The sequence below is a fragment of the Carettochelys insculpta genome, chromosome 1 (genome assembly GCF_033958435.1).
Source record: "Carettochelys insculpta isolate YL-2023 chromosome 1, ASM3395843v1, whole genome shotgun sequence".
Lineage (NCBI taxonomy): Eukaryota > Metazoa > Chordata > Testudines > Carettochelyidae > Carettochelys > Carettochelys insculpta.
The window spans coordinates 279,228,825-279,244,879 of NC_134137.1; the positions used below are offsets into that span (position 1 = coordinate 279,228,825).

A 16,055-nucleotide genomic window follows, 5' to 3' on the forward strand; every position below is an offset into this window, starting at 1 on the left:
GGTTTGGAAAGTACCAGTTCCCTCTGCAGAACTGAGCCATGTACATTAGCTTGATTGGGTTTCATGGGAGAAACCCCAACTTTTTGCTGTGCCAAACTATAGGCTGTCATTGGGGTGTATCCCAGTACACTCTTAGCCTACAGCAACACTACCGCAGAAGGTCAACCTGCTCAGGATTGATCTTCTGGGATTTCCTTTTGCACACGCACAAAGCAGCACTTTCCAGGGTCAAAGGCAACTTCAGAACACCTTGAGAGGCGAGGAGTAAAGGTTGATGAAACGCTCCTGGCAACCTTCCTTGATGTAGACAGTCACTGAAGTTGCCTGCTGCTAAGTCAATTTTAGCTACACAACTGGCAGAGCTAAAAATGCATATCGGTGGTTGACTTCTATGTCTAGAGTTGACACAGCCTTAGTCATTAAGGGATACCAATAGTTACACATTTCAACTACACTCGTGTTTCAAAAGAGGAAAAACTGTTTAACCTATTTCCTTTATCGCAATAGAGAATACACATCTCTTCCCAACTGCACGAAGCAGAACAGCATCAGCACAAAATAGTGGCAGAGAATATACAAAAATAATTGGAAATGTAAAAACAGCATGCTTTATTACAGTAGCTCACCTGTCACTTCAAAGGCTGCTTTCATCCCAGGATTTCTTTTCACACCACCCCCCCAAGCTGGGTTTCTGGTATAGTACATTTATCCATAAAACACCGAACAAGAGACTTGTTAAACAGAACAAAACACTTTATTCTGTTTGTTACACTTGTAAATGAGCATGGTGCAAAGTTTCAGCTAAGATTCCATCCATCAACAACCAAAGGTGAGATGAGGATTTGGTCACTGAAGCCCCTGCTTCCTGACCTCAGGATTTAGCTCTCTTCCTCTGAAAGAAAGAAAGAAAAGAGACTGCAGTGGAACAATGTGTGGCAGCAGACATTCTCTCCCTTGAGATAATGCCACAAAAATAAAAATAATAGAAAGGAAAAAGGACATAACATCTTTTCCTCCAGATGTCACAATCTTGCCTGCCTTTTCTTTTCACCTAGTGCAAGACTGTTCATTAGGGCCCCATGCACAACAAAATCACATGACTACATACATTGCTACAGATCGGGTGGGCAATAATTTTTGATGGGGGGCTGTCACTCCAAGAATTCGGAAAGTGGTCAAGGGCCACACTCTTCCATGATACTAATGGAGAACATGAGGGGTCTGAGATGGAGGCTGGGTGCAGATGGGAGGTTGGGATGCAGGGGTTTGGGTTCTGACCTAGGGCTGGAGATGGTTGCGACCTGGGTCAGGAGACTGGGGTGCAGAGGTTTGAGTTGTGACATAGGGCAGACAACTGGTATACCAGGGTTTGGGCTGTGACTTAGGGTAGCAGAGGGTTGTGACCCAGGGCAGAGGACAGGGGTGGGGAGCAGGAGTGGTTGCAGGGGTTTGGGCTGTGACCTGTGGTTAGGGCTATATGGGGTGAGGGGTGAAGGACTGGGAGGAGGAATGGGTTGGGGTGCCAGAGGTAAGCTTTGGCTGGAAGACTTACCGGGGTGACTCCGGGCTGGCAGCCCCACTGCTGCCCCAGAAAACTCTTAAGCTGCTCCCTGCAGTTCTTTGCTCTAGAGGGAGGCTTTGTGTGCTACTTCCACTCCCCAACACAATCTCTCAGCTCCTATAGGCCAAAATCCATAAACTGACCAATGGGAACTGAGATATTTTGCAAGGGAGCGGGAACAGCACATAAAGCCTCCTGGCTCCTAGCAGCCAAGGCAGAAAGCTACAGGGAGCAGGAAGCCACTTAAAGTGGCAGGGCTGGCTGCTCTGTGCCTGAGCCAGTTCATTAGCTGGATGCTGCTGCTTGGCAGGAGGCATCCAGCCTGCAGGCTGTCTTGCCCACCCCGCTACAGGTTATTTTAATGTTGCTGCATGATTCACTTGATGTCTCTAGCCATTTTGACTGTCCAGAAAACCTTCAGAAAGTAAGATAGAGCCAAGTCCAAATGACTTGAAACAGCATTACCATTTTTTAAACACCTCATGAACATAAGCTTCAAGCCAACATGAGGGACACACACCAGGGATCAGAGACTGTTTCAGGTATCAGGGAAGTAACCAGCACTTGCCCCAGGCAAGGATCTAGATCTTCCTTCCTTGTAGAAAGGCTCCCACATTGTTTAACTAGTGCCTCCACAAAACCCCAAGCACTTGTTTTCCAGGGTCATCCATCTGAAATGGACTCATTTGTTTAAACCAGCCTAGCCCAGGGCCAGAGACCCCTGGGCCAGACCCAGTTCCAGGCTTGCCTTGATCCAGTCCCTAGAGCTTGGGCCTTCCCTGCCCTGCAGTGGGGTGAACTAGTGCTCCAGCCCCACATCAAGTCTCTGAGCCTCGGTGTTCTCCCAGGTGGATGTAATGTGAGCTGGGGGGCGCAGCAGCACGGAGAAGCACTGGCTTGCAGGGCCCACCCTGTTGCTCCAATTGGTTGGGAATTGTAACCAACAGGAGCAGGTGGTGCCTGCAAGCATGGGGGCAGTGTGGAGTCACCTATGTCCCTTCTGCCAAACGGGAGCAGCACCAGGTAAGCACCCCAATCCTCTGCCCCCTCCTGCACTCTCCCCAGCCTGTTCCTGCACCCTCCTCCCTTCCACCCAGGCCCTCTAGCCCCACCCAGCTCCTGCACCCTAATTCCTGTCCAGACACCACACTTCTACTCCACTTCGCAGCAGACCTCTCCCCTCCTGCACACACAGCGTCTCATTTTTGGCCCATGGGGGCCCGCAAAATCTTATAGCTGCAAATCCTCAGCAGAGTTAATCCAGTCCTGGGGGTAAGCTGTGAGCCTGGCCACTCCACCCCAAATACTGGAATGTGAGGGGAATCCTGGTGATGGTGTTCCCCGTAAGCTGTGTGCATGTGCAGACACTCAGGGCAAATCCGCAAAAGGGAAGAAAGTTTATTTCAGATACGCAATTCCAGCTATGCCATTATGTAGCTAGACACGATGTATCACAATCAACTTTCTTCCCTAGTGTAGTCAGAGGCTTGGAAGTCTGGCGTTGATGTCCCTTACTCCATCTGATAGCGTGGAGTACAGGGGTTGATGGCTGAGCTCAGAGAGGTCTGTTTTACACATCTTAACCAGAAGCAGCAAAATCCAACTCCGGAAGATCAACTGCAGCGCACTGATCTTCGTGTGAGTACAGATTAACCCTCAGGAGGGACTCAGATGCTGTCTAGCTGATTAGCAGGGCACCCGTTGCCAGGTTTTGTGTTTCTAGTGGTAATGCACATCCACAAATGCCTCAATGTACATACAATTTATTCTGCACATGGATGAAACAGAATAGAGGGAACACTGCCTGCCCCCAAGTTGTGTCAGTGCAGTGTGTGTCTGTTTTCCCCTGCTTCTCAAGGGGGCACCAGGCCAGTGAGATTTCATTTTTGCTTCTCACATGCATGTGGCCACCAACTGATTTTTCTGTGGGTCAGTGGCCCCAGCCCAAGAAAGGCTCCCCACCCCTGGTCAAGCCCTTCATTTTGAACATCTGACTTTGGATTTCCTCTTTATCTAAAATGTCATGATAGTGGGTTGATCCTCAGTAGCACTGAGCGCCTGCCATTCATGCTGAAACCAGTCATTACCACCTCCCCTGTTGCAGCATTGCTGAGCTGAGCTGTTTCCTCCAAGCTACTCCCCGCTTCCATTTAGTGCTTCAGATTGTGTTGCCCTCTGATATGAGCTCGTGTCTCTCAACCCCACCACAGAATGGTGAGACTCATGCTGTAACTCTCTACTCATCTTTTTATCTCTTTCTAGGTTCTTCTTTATTTATATCATTATCCTTCCTGTCTCTGGCAATACTTAACCCATTTGCTTTGTTTTCACCACTGACCGAAAGACCTACAGTGATTGTGTATTCTCCAAACATCACCTCTCACCTTGATAGGTGGCTTGGAAATTCTGAGATCTAATCCCGCTGCTACACCACCCCTTTCTCTCAAGACTTAAATCACCGAGCATTCTACAGACCTTCCTCCTCCTCCTCTTCCTCCTCCTCATCCTCCTCCTCATCAGAGCTGAAGGTGCCATCAGGAAGACTGTAAACACGGATCACTTGCTTGTTGGGGTCTTTGAGGATAAGGTATTTGCCCTCATCCAGTTTCATGCAGACATCAATGACACAACGCAGGATGCCCCATGCGTTCTCCATGCTCAGGTTAATCTGGCTGGCAAACTCATTGGGCTTGAACTGCTGTGTGCCCAAGATCACGTGGCGTGCAGAGTCCTTTACATGGTAACGGGACACATACCTGGGAAGGAAAGGCAAAAAAGGTCAAGAAAGTCAATGATCCAACCCAGGCTCCACAGGAGAGTACCACCAAAATGAAGTCATCACCTTAATTTTAACTCTGAGGCTGAACTGCAAGAATCAATCCCCCCACTTCAAAGAAGAAAATGAACAGGATGCCTGTTGGGAAACCACACCCGTGCCTCAGGCAGTAACTGAGGGTTTGTCTCCACCACAGAATTAAGCCAAGGCAATGTACAGCCACTGCAGTAATTAAAGCCACATTTCACATCCATACTATGGTCCTTCTGTTGCCAGAAGGCCTAACCAGGAGCCTGCAACAGGCAATGTAAGTAATGTAGTATCTACATGGACAATGTGTGTCACCCTAACTACACCAGCCTAAGTACATCATCTGTTGTGGAGGTAGATTCATTAAGTCCATGTAATGGGTGATTTTCATCAGTGGGAGCTACATTGTAGCACAGATGCTTACAGAATTAGGTCAATGTAAAATGGCTTACATCCCCTAACTCTGTAATGTAGACCAGGCAGAGTGAAACAGATTGGGTCACTAAGCTAAAGAGAACAAGAACCATGCTTCCATCTTCCAAGACAAAAGAGTTCATAAAGAAGATGATTCCTCAGCACCACAACAAGAAAGAAAGTTTTAACAACAGAGTCATTAGCAGGGAGTTCTGATTCAATCACCAGATGAGTCTGAGGCAGCCGTATGACACCTGGACAGAATCCAGAGACACTGCACAGAAGCTAGATTTGATATATCAAGTATCTTATTTTAAAATCCCAGGCACCAAAGATTTTTAAAAAATGTCAAAAGAAAGTGTGTTACAGCAATAAAGTTGATTTAAAATGTCAAAGAAAGTGAAACATAAACGGTACAAACTAGCTCCCACACAGCTTCTGTTGTGCAATCAGGTCAGCTGGCCAGCAAAGAAGGTTCTAATTAACAAGACTGCACCAGCTCTGCACCAACATTGTGAAGTAAGCAAAGAAAAGGGCACTTGGCTAAGGACCTCTGAGGACTGGGAGGAGACTCTAACATCAGGAATGGAACCTGGGGCCATTCACTTTCATGCTGCCATGTTCGTATTACGGACCCTCACCAATGCATCTCTGGAGCATGTGCTACAGTCTCAGTCAAGATCTAAATATGTACCACATTAACCCCAATAATTATCTCCCATGTTCGGCAGAGAAATCAAGAGCTGAATGAGCCATGGAGACCGAACAGTCACACGTACAGGGGATTTTTCCAGGTAAGTCATCAGGACATGGTGGGGAAGCAGCTTTTCCCCCAACCACAAGCTGTCTTGTGCCCCATTCTTTCCCTATCACCAATTCTAAAATATATTAAAAAGATGATTTTGGTTTCCCAAAGAGAATAAAAACGGAAGGGTATTCTGTGACTGTACCACTCCTAAATACGGTTCTCACACACATACTTCTAAGTCAAATTCTATATAGGTCTCACCCAAGTTTAAGGTACTCTGATCCAGCCAGCAGGGCACAACATGTCCAGCGGGCTAATTTGTAACTGTTGTTTTTCAACTCAGTGGCAATCACAGCTCCTCTCTGAGAATCTAGCTTCTGACGCCAGTCTACTCCATTGCAATGCTGAAAAGAGAAATCAAACCTAGTCACCAAACCATGGGTGTAGTTACCCTTACAACTGAGATGAAAACACACAGGGATCACAGAATCATAGGGCTGGAAGGGACTCTGGGAGGTCATCTTGTCCAGCCCCCTGCTTCAGAAAGGATGAACTCCATCTAAGTCATCCCAGCCAGGACCTTGTCAAGCTGGGACTGAAAAACCTCTAGGGATGGAGAATCCACCACCTCTCTAGGTAACATATTCCAGTATTTCACCATCCTCTTGGTGAAGCAATTTTTCCTGATATCCAACCTACTCTTTTCATTATGTAACTTCAGACCATTGCTCCTTGTTCTGCTACTGTCATCACTGAGAACAATTTCTATTCTCTTTAGCGCTCTCCCTTCAGGAACTTGAAGGCCGCTATTAAATCACCCCTCAGTCTTCTCTTCTGTAAACTAAATAAGCTGAACCTGCTCCAGCACATCCACATCGTGTGGTCTACCCTATGATATCATGCAGAGAAGAGATGGGAGGTTTTAAAGGACTCCCTGATTCTGGAGGGACTGATACGTATTGGCCAGCACACAGCGTTGTTGGCTGGGGAAAACAGGAAGAGTTCCACAGGACTGGCTATCACATGAAATGAAGGAACTCTGAAGACTCTTGAGAACTTGGAGGGGATGTGGAGTCATGTTAGTTGGCACAGCTGGTCCTCCACAGTCGTTCTTCTCTGATGGAATGTAATGACATAATGGATACATGGGGTAATGCAAGAGGCTTGTCTGACATTCTGCCTGCTGTACCTGGTACATCAGACAGCAATGGAGGAGCTAGAAGGTTTGGTATTTGGTTCTCCCTCACCCTGGAATCCCATTCATTCAGTGTTTTGATGTTGATGAATGACACTTCTCCCCCTGCTCCTGTCATCACTCCATCATGCTCACAGCGGACAATCAAGTCTATGTCATCTCCTAGCTTCCACCTTCGGTACCTGCAAGCAAAAAATCTGCTGTTTTATTCTTCACCCTCATGCCTCGGTTCATTTAAACACTCACAGAAACCATTCCCTTTCTCCCCTTTAGCTCAAAGTACAGATTTCACCCCTCTTCTTTCAAACCCAGTATGAAGTTGACAGATAAACTGGTTTGAAATATAAGTCACAGCATCAATCTCATCACAGACTGTGGCAATACCCATGGGAAATAAAGTGGCATTCACACCACCACCAGCAAGCTTTTCATAGAAGTCACACTCCACCCCTGCTCCTCCCCCAAAACCTAGGCACATGCTTGAAGTAAACAACACACCGGTATGCAACAGAGGCCACTTCGTTCTTATCCATGTCATCCTCCACAAACGGGTTTGGGTTGGGAAACGTGTATTTTTCCTTCCCCTGCAGATACAACCAAGATCAGATGAAGCCAAACAACTTGAGATAATTAAGGCAGCTGATCACAAATTAATCGTATGACATATGAACCAAAAACTTACAGAAATGTAGGATTGGACCTGCCCATCAACAGGTCATCTAATCCGGTCCTCAGCTCTGAGGTAGTAGTAAGTATTATAGACCATCCCTGACAGGTGTTTGTCTAACCTGTTTTTTGAAAACTTCCAATCATTGAGATTTCACAATATCCTCAAGTAATTTGCTGGCATGCTTAACTATCTCAATAGGAAGTTATTCTTTATGTCTAACCTAAATCTTTCTTGCTGCCATTTAAAGCCACTATTTCCTGTCCTGGCTTCTATGGCTAAAGAGTACAATTTATCACCCTCCTATATACTGGAAAATTTATGTCCCTTGTTAGTCGTCTTTTCCACACTAAGCAACCCTATTTTCTCACTCCATTTTTCCCTTGCAGGCCATTTTTCAGACTATTAATCATTTTTGTGGACCTTCGCTGGAGTTTCTTCAATTTATCCTTGTTACCCTCCACAGCAGTGGTTTTCAACCTTTGCAGTAACACAGCACACTTCAACAAGACAAACACTTCCGTGGCACACGCACTTTTTTTCAGCTGAATCAATTGCTCATAAACATTACCCCGCCATGCCAGTGTGTTGGCGCTGGGACGTGGCCTTTAAACCATGTCCCAGCTCCAACAGGCTCCTGCCGTCCCTTCTTGACCCCTTCCCACGGTAGAGAGCTGGCAGCCTTGTTGCTGGAGCCCCAGCTGACATTTCCCGCTGTGGTAGCTGTCAGGGAGGGGAAATTGGCGAAGATTTGGCACACCTGAAAAGCTCTCATGGTCCACCAATGCATCATGGGACACTGGTTAAAAACTACTGCTCTGCACCAGCCAGCCACCTTCCATCTTCTTCTTGGAACTAATGACTCGTCCCTCAGCCAATCAGCTCAAGCATTTCACAGTGTTTTAATTTGGCTCAATGCTGTAATAATCCTAACCAATTCAGTGAAAGGGTGGGATTTCCTTTTCATGCAATGCTCCAAGACGAAGCGGAAGAGGGGTATTCTCTCTCTGAGCCTCCTGCTCCCCACCTCCAAAAAGTTGATCCACACATTCAGAATCAAAGTGATGGCTATATAAAGAAATCCCAATGTCCCTGCCAAAAAAGCTCTAACAACAGGCAGCTCTAGCACAGAGGTTAATTGTAAGCTCCAGACCTGCAGACTCAGTGTTCCACAGAACTGTCTGTGTGTAAGGCCTTGCTAAGTCTCTTACCATTCTTAGACACTGCTGGGAGAAGTTGTGGTTGATGTAAGTTGCTTCCATGGCCAGGTTCCGGGGTGAATTAAAGGAGTTGCCCTCATCCTGTGGTGGTTCATTGGCAGTTTCACTCACTGTCAGCAAGTCTGGGGAAAGAGCCAGGTTCCTAATCAGGACAGTCACCTCTTTTAAAAGGACACTCAACCCCTCTACTGTGCATCAGATCTGTTCAAAGCACACCCAGGTAGTGAAGGTGTTGCTCCAGACAGTGTGGACAATTAAGATATAATTGTGATACATCTTGAGATATAAGCAGCATTAAGTGCAAAAAGCTGTAACTTGACCCCTTGCCCAACTTTAATTCTGGCAACCTCCTTACCAAAATCAGAATTGTCCCTCTTGTCAAAGAAGAGCTTGGATCCAACTCTTTGGACAATGATGTCCCAGGAATACACAGATCGAGTACAGCTCATCAGTGTGGCCAGGATGGCGTCAGTGGCAAACACGTTGCCCTGGGTCTTTGCCAGCTGCAGAGAGTAGGAAAAATGTGAGTGAAGACAGCTTACGTTCTTCTCCTACCACCCAAAAGTCAACTGCAGCCTTAGCAAATCAGACACTGAGTCCCTTCTTCTAGCTCTGGAGGCTGGGCTGATACAATACACTGACACATATCAATGACACATGGTGCTGTTTCTCAAAGGGTGGTACATGTGCCACGGGTGGTACGCAAAAGGATTTCAAGGGGTACGTGGAAGAAAATAAATTATTAAAAATCAGGAGATAAGGACTGGGATGGCACTGGAAGATGAGGTATGCCGATAAGGTGAAGTCCTGAAAGGGCTACCTGAATGCTTTAAGTGTGGGAAACACTGACACATGGAAACAAATGCGTTAAATGCTACAGGTTGAACCTCTCTAATCTGGCACCCTCGGGACCTGACCAGTGCTGGACGAAAGAGTTTTCTGGACCACGGAAGGTCAATACTGTCTAGCGGCATTACCAACATTTCCACTGCTTACTAGGGTATTAGAAGACACCTAGGGACAAATTACAGCTACACAGCAGCACAGAACACTGAGACTCAGAACTGATGGCTCTGAAGAATCTTTATGGGATGACGGGAAACTTGGCCACAGGCACAGACAGTGGTCATCCAGCTAACTAAAATGATGCTGCATTACCGATATTGCTGGAGAAAGGTTTGGCCTGTACTGATCCTCTCACATCTCATCCAACAAGTTGGCAGAAAAATGCTGCCTAGAAAACCCAGCCCTGCAAATGCCCCAGCAAGTTGGGGGAAAAAAAATTGAACTTGTAACAGAGCAAAAGGGATTCCTGCATTGGCAAGAAAGAGAATGTTCTTCATCCACAATCCCTGACTTCATTAAGACCTTTCCTCTCAAGACCAGAATTCTTGGGAATCAGAACTGTGACCCTGACATTTCTCTTCTTCCTTTTTGCCTGTAAGTCTGCCTAATTGCCTTTTCAGTACAGAGTTTCCTTTAGGTGACACCAACTCACATGTTAAGCAGTTCTTGCCTTGGTCACTACCATCCCATTTGCTATGGAGATCACAAATCTCTGCCCTCTGAAGAGACAGGCCCTGGGATATTTTGTTAATATCATTCTTACTTCAGGAAGCAGGACCATCTTGAACCCCTTGCCTTAGGGCAGACTGGGAACTACAGCCTCCCAAGAATATCACACAATAAATACATACTAGTGTATTTTGTGAGCCAATGGGCAGCAAGCACTATCATACCTTGCGAATGACTGGGTCATCAGTAGTGGTGACAGTGTGAAAGATACGCTTAATGCTCCGCAAGGGCTTCTCATTCCTTGTGGTAATGCGGTCAAAGGCTTTATCGTAATATTCCAAAGCACCACAGCACTCTCTGCAGACATAAGGAGAGAAGAGTTAAAACCACCAGCTCAAACAACCACATCTCAGAGTGCCAGGGGACAACAGTGACTGTCACAAGTGTTTCCACTGACTTTGTGCACCTCTTGCAAAAAGAACTTCATAAAACTGGATCACTAGTCAGCACCCACCTCTTTCCACACATTGATTATATCAAAATAAATACCAACAAGGACACTAGCTGTCTTGAACTCACATGTCCTGTGGCTCTGACACCTCCAGGTAGCGCATCTTCATCAGCCGAGGGAAATCCATCTCCTCCTTCACCTCCCAGTCACTGCGAACTTCAACAGAAGAGTCACGAGGCTTCTGCTGTGCGGCCAGAGGGAGTGCAGATGGAGAAAGGAAGAAAGAAACACAGAAACAGCACATCAGGAGCGGGTTAGAAGAATGCTCCCGCAGGAAACAAGTTACACAGAGATCTGTATAATAAGAACAGCTAATGTAAGTGATCAAACAGTATGGTTGAAAAATCAGTTACTTTACCTGTGATTTTTGGTCCCATTTTTGCCTCACCCCAAACTGCTTCTGAAATTTCTTCTGTAAACGTAGACGGTCTCTAAAGAGAAGAATGTGACCATCTCATGAGAAATAGTCCCAACAGCATGTCCCGAGCACCCCCAAGTCATGCTGAAACCATTGGGCTATCAGGTGCTAAGTCAATGAAATCAGCTGCTAAACTACTGGGCCCCACAGCTATCTGAGGCAGGGAAACAAGGCACTCTGCCATTTTTAAAGAGTCAGTGAGAGCAATTTCTGTGGGACAATCTAGCCTTTGAAGATTGTGCTATGCTTTCAGAAGGTACACACACTACTTTTAAAATGCTAATTTCCTTTCCTGGGTTTGGCTTAGAAAATCCCCTTGGTTCCACAATCATCACTTCCAACTAGAAGAAAGCCCAGCAAAACACCTGTGTTGAAGTCTTGGGTTCTTGTTACGACTCAACTGCAGAAGCTAGTTGGCATACCTAGACACTGTATCATTGACTTAAAAAAATCAGCAAAGAATTCAGATTTGGGTCCCCCACCTCTCTTTCTGCTTGGCGCTCTTAGGCAAGGTTTGCATGTTGAACTGAAGCATGTTCCGGCGATCCTTATCACGCCTAAGGTTCCTCTGAAAATGAGAAAGAGAAAAAAAAGGGATGTTCTAGTTATAAACACAATCTTTACATCAATTTCACTGCTTCAGAAAGGTTTCAGAAAACATGCAAGATACCTGTGCAAATCTCATACGATTCCTTTGGTATGCTGTCTTCTGCGTACGTGCTGTGTCCACAAGCTGGAAGCTACTCTCATCCTCCTCATGAAAATACGCATACTGGCTCCCCCCACCGAACTGCGATGAGTACTTATCTGAGGACACAATTACCCAAATTACCCTGCTGCCGGTCTGCAAACCCCTGCCTCATGGAAAGAGCTCAGAGTTAGCCCTCCCACCCTGTCACTTGGCTCACCCCAGCCTGAAACCAGAGCTCAGGCTTTTCCCTCAGAGCAGCCCATTGTGGGCTGGCCATCCCATCCTCCCAGACAAGTGCCATGTCACAAGGAAGCTGAAAACCAGGAGCAACGTATAATTATGGAGAATGTTGCCAGCCTTGATAATTTTTTTGATTTGTCAACCCTGATAATAATTGTTGGACCTCTGTGCTTTATATATTGAATCTGTTCTGGAAATGCTATGGGTCTGAAGAAGTGAGTCTGTCCCACAAAAGCTCATCATCTAATAAATTATTTTATGAAGTCTTTAAAGTGCTACCTGACTGCTTTTTTCTTCATGTGTAAGATACGCTCTGAGTTCAAGAAGCTTCCCTCATTTGGGGAGATATGTAGGACAGAGGTTTCACACGCACCACTAGAAACAGCAATGAGGGAGGGAAACAGTGATAAAAACTAGTGTTCCTTCTAATTTTTCCCAACCCTGAATGGAATGAATTTTGTTATGTGCACCAATATGGATGTGATATGTAACACATAACCTTCATATTGGTGCACATAAAATTCATATGGTGGGTATGAAGTCAAGGGGTCCCTAGTGTGGGAGGCGGAACAGACAGGGGGCAGAGGATTAGGATGCAAGGCTGTGAAGGCCGTGGGGTGGGTGTGGGAATGAGCAGCTTAGGGCTGGGACAGAGGGATTAGTTCAAAGGCTCTGGCTGGAGGTGTGAGCTCCATGAAGGCAGTGTAGGGCTGGAGCAGAAAGCTAGGATGAGGAGTGGTGAGGGCTCTGTCTGTACATGCTATGGGGTGGATTTGAGGTGGAGGGTCCCCAGGGCTAATGCAAGAAGAGAGGACTTCCTCAGCTACTTCTTGTGGTAGCATCTGGGATGGGTGGGTGAGGAAAGGGACTAGCTGCAGCAGGACAGATGCTGGAGCAGGCCGCACCGGAATTGGGACTGAGTTGGGACAAGAAGGTCCCAGGAGGTTGGCGTGTGGCTAGGTTGAGGGCCAAGGTGGGGTGGCCCTCTCCCTGCTCTGCACAGTACTAAGAAGGGAGATGCATCACTGCTGAGCTGCACAGCTTACACAAAACTTAATGATGGCTGAAGAAACCTCATATAAAGTATCAGAGACAAGAACAGTTACCAAAACAGCACTTACTTGTGTACCTCTTGTCCTGGTAAGTGGCTCCTGTCCAGTCTGCAACCTGATTAAAACAAACAAACAAACAAACTTGGTGAGTGTGTGCCAATCAACATCTTATACTCTCTCTCCACAATCTCCTAATTTAGATGCCACTCAGTGAGAGCAAATACTACTTTATGTTCTGGAGCTTACCTTACCATCATTCTATATTCTTTCAAACCTCCTGCTACGCACACTGTCAAGAAGGTTCATAACACTTCTTGCAGCACCTCCAATAGGGGATAAGGAAACTACAAAGGAGCAGGGCCCCAGCGTGTATGTAAGCACTGATTCCTCCAATTTTTTCTATCCACATATGGAATAAATATTTTGGTGTGCACCAAGGCACGTGCAGATTCACCACCAATAGAAACACATCCTACCAGCTCTGGGCACTTTGCTAATTAACTGTGTGACACCTGAGTCTCTCCTGGGGCAGTTGTTCAAGCACTCAACTTACAGGGAACGCCGGTGTGTAGGGACGCTACTAGGAATAGAACAGAACTCAGATACCAAATATGACAAGAAGAGCTAACAAGAAGTACCTCGTAAACCAATGTGTGGGCGTTAACTGATTATTTCTGTGATTCTTTTAGCTGCATTAGCACAGGTACCTTTCCCAGACGATCTCCTTTGCTGAAGGGCTGATATGGCATATCTTTGAACTGCTCTGGAACAGCACATGGACCCCACCCTGATGGATTGTCCTGGATCACAGGTGTCATGAATTTAGCCATCTTCTAAAATCCTTTAAAAAATGGGGCAGGGAGTGGTCAAGTGTTAAAAACATTTTAATTCTTCAAGACTGAAGATAAAGTTTTTGGGAAACTTATCTAACACCAACTGGGTAATGAGGCCCATTTAAAAGACAAGAGTAGGGGCTACCACTTTTAATGAGACCATACACCCAGAGAAGTTCCTAGAGCTAGGGTCATTTACCAGAACTTCTTGAGTCAAGGAAAAAGTGAAGGCCTCAAGACTTCTAACAGCACTGTCACTACATGATGTGATAATTACTTTTCTGTGTAAGAATCTTGTTTACTGAACCGTACTATTATACAAAAGGAATCCAGGCAGAGATAGTTTACTTGACAATGGCAAATATAAAAAGCCCCAGAAAAAAGGTTTAATACAGTAAACTTTTTCATATCTGGCAGCCCTGGAAGTGGGAGACTGCTGAATATTCAAATGTGCTGGATAATAGAGAAGTACATCTAGCAATGCATAACGCTAAAGAAAAACAAGACTAGATATTAAGAAGCAAACAAATGTATGCAGAGTACTTTATTTACCAACAACAGTAGTAGCATACACTGTGAATCTATACTGTATTTTCTGTATTTTATATTTATTTTCACTATACTGTACTTATGGAAAACTTAACTAAAATTTACATAAGTTTAAAATGCCAGTTATCTGAGAATTCTGATAATAGAATGCCAGATGTGAAAGAGTTTATTGCATTTGTCTTTACTGTGCATAACAGCACAATTACTTTCCCTGAAAGATGCTTCTTTCAGGCTACAGCTGGAAATGTTGTGCCTTTATGCTCAGGACTCTGCTACATCTTTATTGTCTTAGCTAGTATCTTGGCTATTTATAGCTAATAGCTATTCTTATTCAGAGAAATATTTAATCCTGTGTCACTATGACCCAGATCCTCAGAGGCATTCCGGTACCTCTTACACAAACCAGCATACGCTGAACACCTGAAGCCCTTTGAGGACCTGGGCCTATGTGTTCAGCCGTGGGTAGATCCCGCAGCAGCAAGTCCCGCAGGTTAGTGACAAGCAGCGAGTCAGCAGCGCCGCACCACACATGGGCACTCGGCTCAGCCGAGGGGCAGGACCGACTCCGCGTGGGTCGAGGGGCGGCAGGGCCTGTCCCAGCCAGGAAGGAGCCGCGCGTGCCGCCCCACCAGCTGAGGCCTAGCGAGGCCTGGGTCCCTGCGGGTGGCGGTGTCCGGTCCGGGGGTGCCGTATACAGGGCGGACCCGGGCCTGACAGACTCCGACCCCGACTCAGGCCTCTGCTGGCCGAACCCCTGCGCGCCCCCCTCACCTGCACGGGCCCGGCTGGGTCCCGATGGAGGCGGATACAGATCAGGAGTGCCGGCTCCCGGAGAGTCTAAGCTGTGAGCATACACTACCGGCCTCGTCATCACCCCGCGTCGCCCCCGAATGAACTGTCGTAAAACCAGACAGGGCCATTCCATCCTGTGGGGACACCGATTTGCCGTAAAGTGCCGAAGCCCGCGCCCAAGCTGTCGCAAGCGAAACAGAGCGCACATTATTCTACGTCGTCAAAGCGCGCCGGGAGCTCGTTGCGAGCCGGGCTGGAAAGACACTCCTCCTACTCTGGAGACTGAGTCAAAGGGGCTGGAATGAGCGCGAGCCAGTCAGCCCTCCAGTATCCCCGAGTGCACTGCGCGTCCCCACCCCATCACCCAACGCATCGAGCCAGGCCTTGCCCCGCGTCTGCCTCAGTCTCCTGGGGCTGCAGTACCCTGCTTTAGGGCCTTCAGCCTGAGCTCCGCTGCGCAGTGAAGCCAGGGGATGAGGCTGGGCCTTACTCCGCCTTGATGTTAACGGAGAACCAAGGTTGTTGGTTGAGGGCTTGATGTAAGGCCCCGTGATGGGACCATAAATATGGAGCCGCCACATCCTTGTCCCTGAGAGCCAGGCCCTGCCACTGTCTTCCTGCCCTGTGTGCCCTGGGCTGCGGGCTCCTTAGGGCTACGTCTACACGTGCACCCAACTTCGAAATAGCTTATTTCGATGTTGTGACATCGAAATAGGCTATTTCGATGAATAACGTCTACACGTCCTCTCAGGGCCGGCAACGTCGATGTTCAACTTCGACGTTGCTCAGCCCAACATCGAAATAGGCACAGCGAGGGAACGTCTACACGCCAAAGTAGCACAC

The 16,055-nt window shown here is 46.9% G+C and overlaps 1 protein-coding gene across 2 annotated transcripts; it reads right to left on the reverse strand.

The window, feature by feature from the left end:
* Nucleotides 1-732: 732 nt before the first annotated feature.
* Nucleotides 733-15,310, reverse strand: EIF3D (eukaryotic translation initiation factor 3 subunit D). Of its 2 annotated transcripts, none has more exons than XM_075008528.1 (15): nt 15,192-15,310; nt 13,746-13,879; nt 13,108-13,153; nt 11,726-11,862; nt 11,538-11,623; nt 10,996-11,068; nt 10,706-10,818; nt 10,351-10,483; nt 8,967-9,114; nt 8,603-8,733; nt 7,223-7,308; nt 6,777-6,906; nt 5,791-5,933; nt 4,037-4,317; nt 733-892 (listed from the first exon to the last, which is right to left on the reverse strand). In XM_075008528.1, the coding sequence occupies exons 2-15, from the start codon at nt 13,866-13,868 to the stop codon at nt 879-881; spliced, it is 1,644 nt and encodes a 547-aa protein (XP_074864629.1). In that variant the 5' UTR covers nt 13,869-13,879; nt 15,192-15,310; the 3' UTR covers nt 733-878. The 2 variants fall into 2 exon arrangements, with proteins under 2 accessions (XP_074864629.1, XP_074864621.1); XM_075008520.1 differs by having other exon boundaries at nt 10,706-10,821.
* Nucleotides 15,311-16,055: the final 745 nt, after the last annotated feature.

Coding starts and splice junctions, on each gene's coding strand:
- EIF3D (XM_075008520.1), bottom strand. CDS start 13,868: ATGGCTAAATTCATGACACCTGTGATCCAGGACAATCCATCAGGGTGG. Junction 11,624..11,725: donor ATCGTATGAGATTTGCACAG/GTATCTTGCATG, acceptor TCTCATTTTCAG/AGGAACCTTAGGCGTGATAA. Junction 6,907..7,222: donor GTGGCCTCTGTTGCATACCG/GTGTGTTGTTTA, acceptor TTTTGCTTGCAG/GTACCGAAGGTGGAAGCTAG.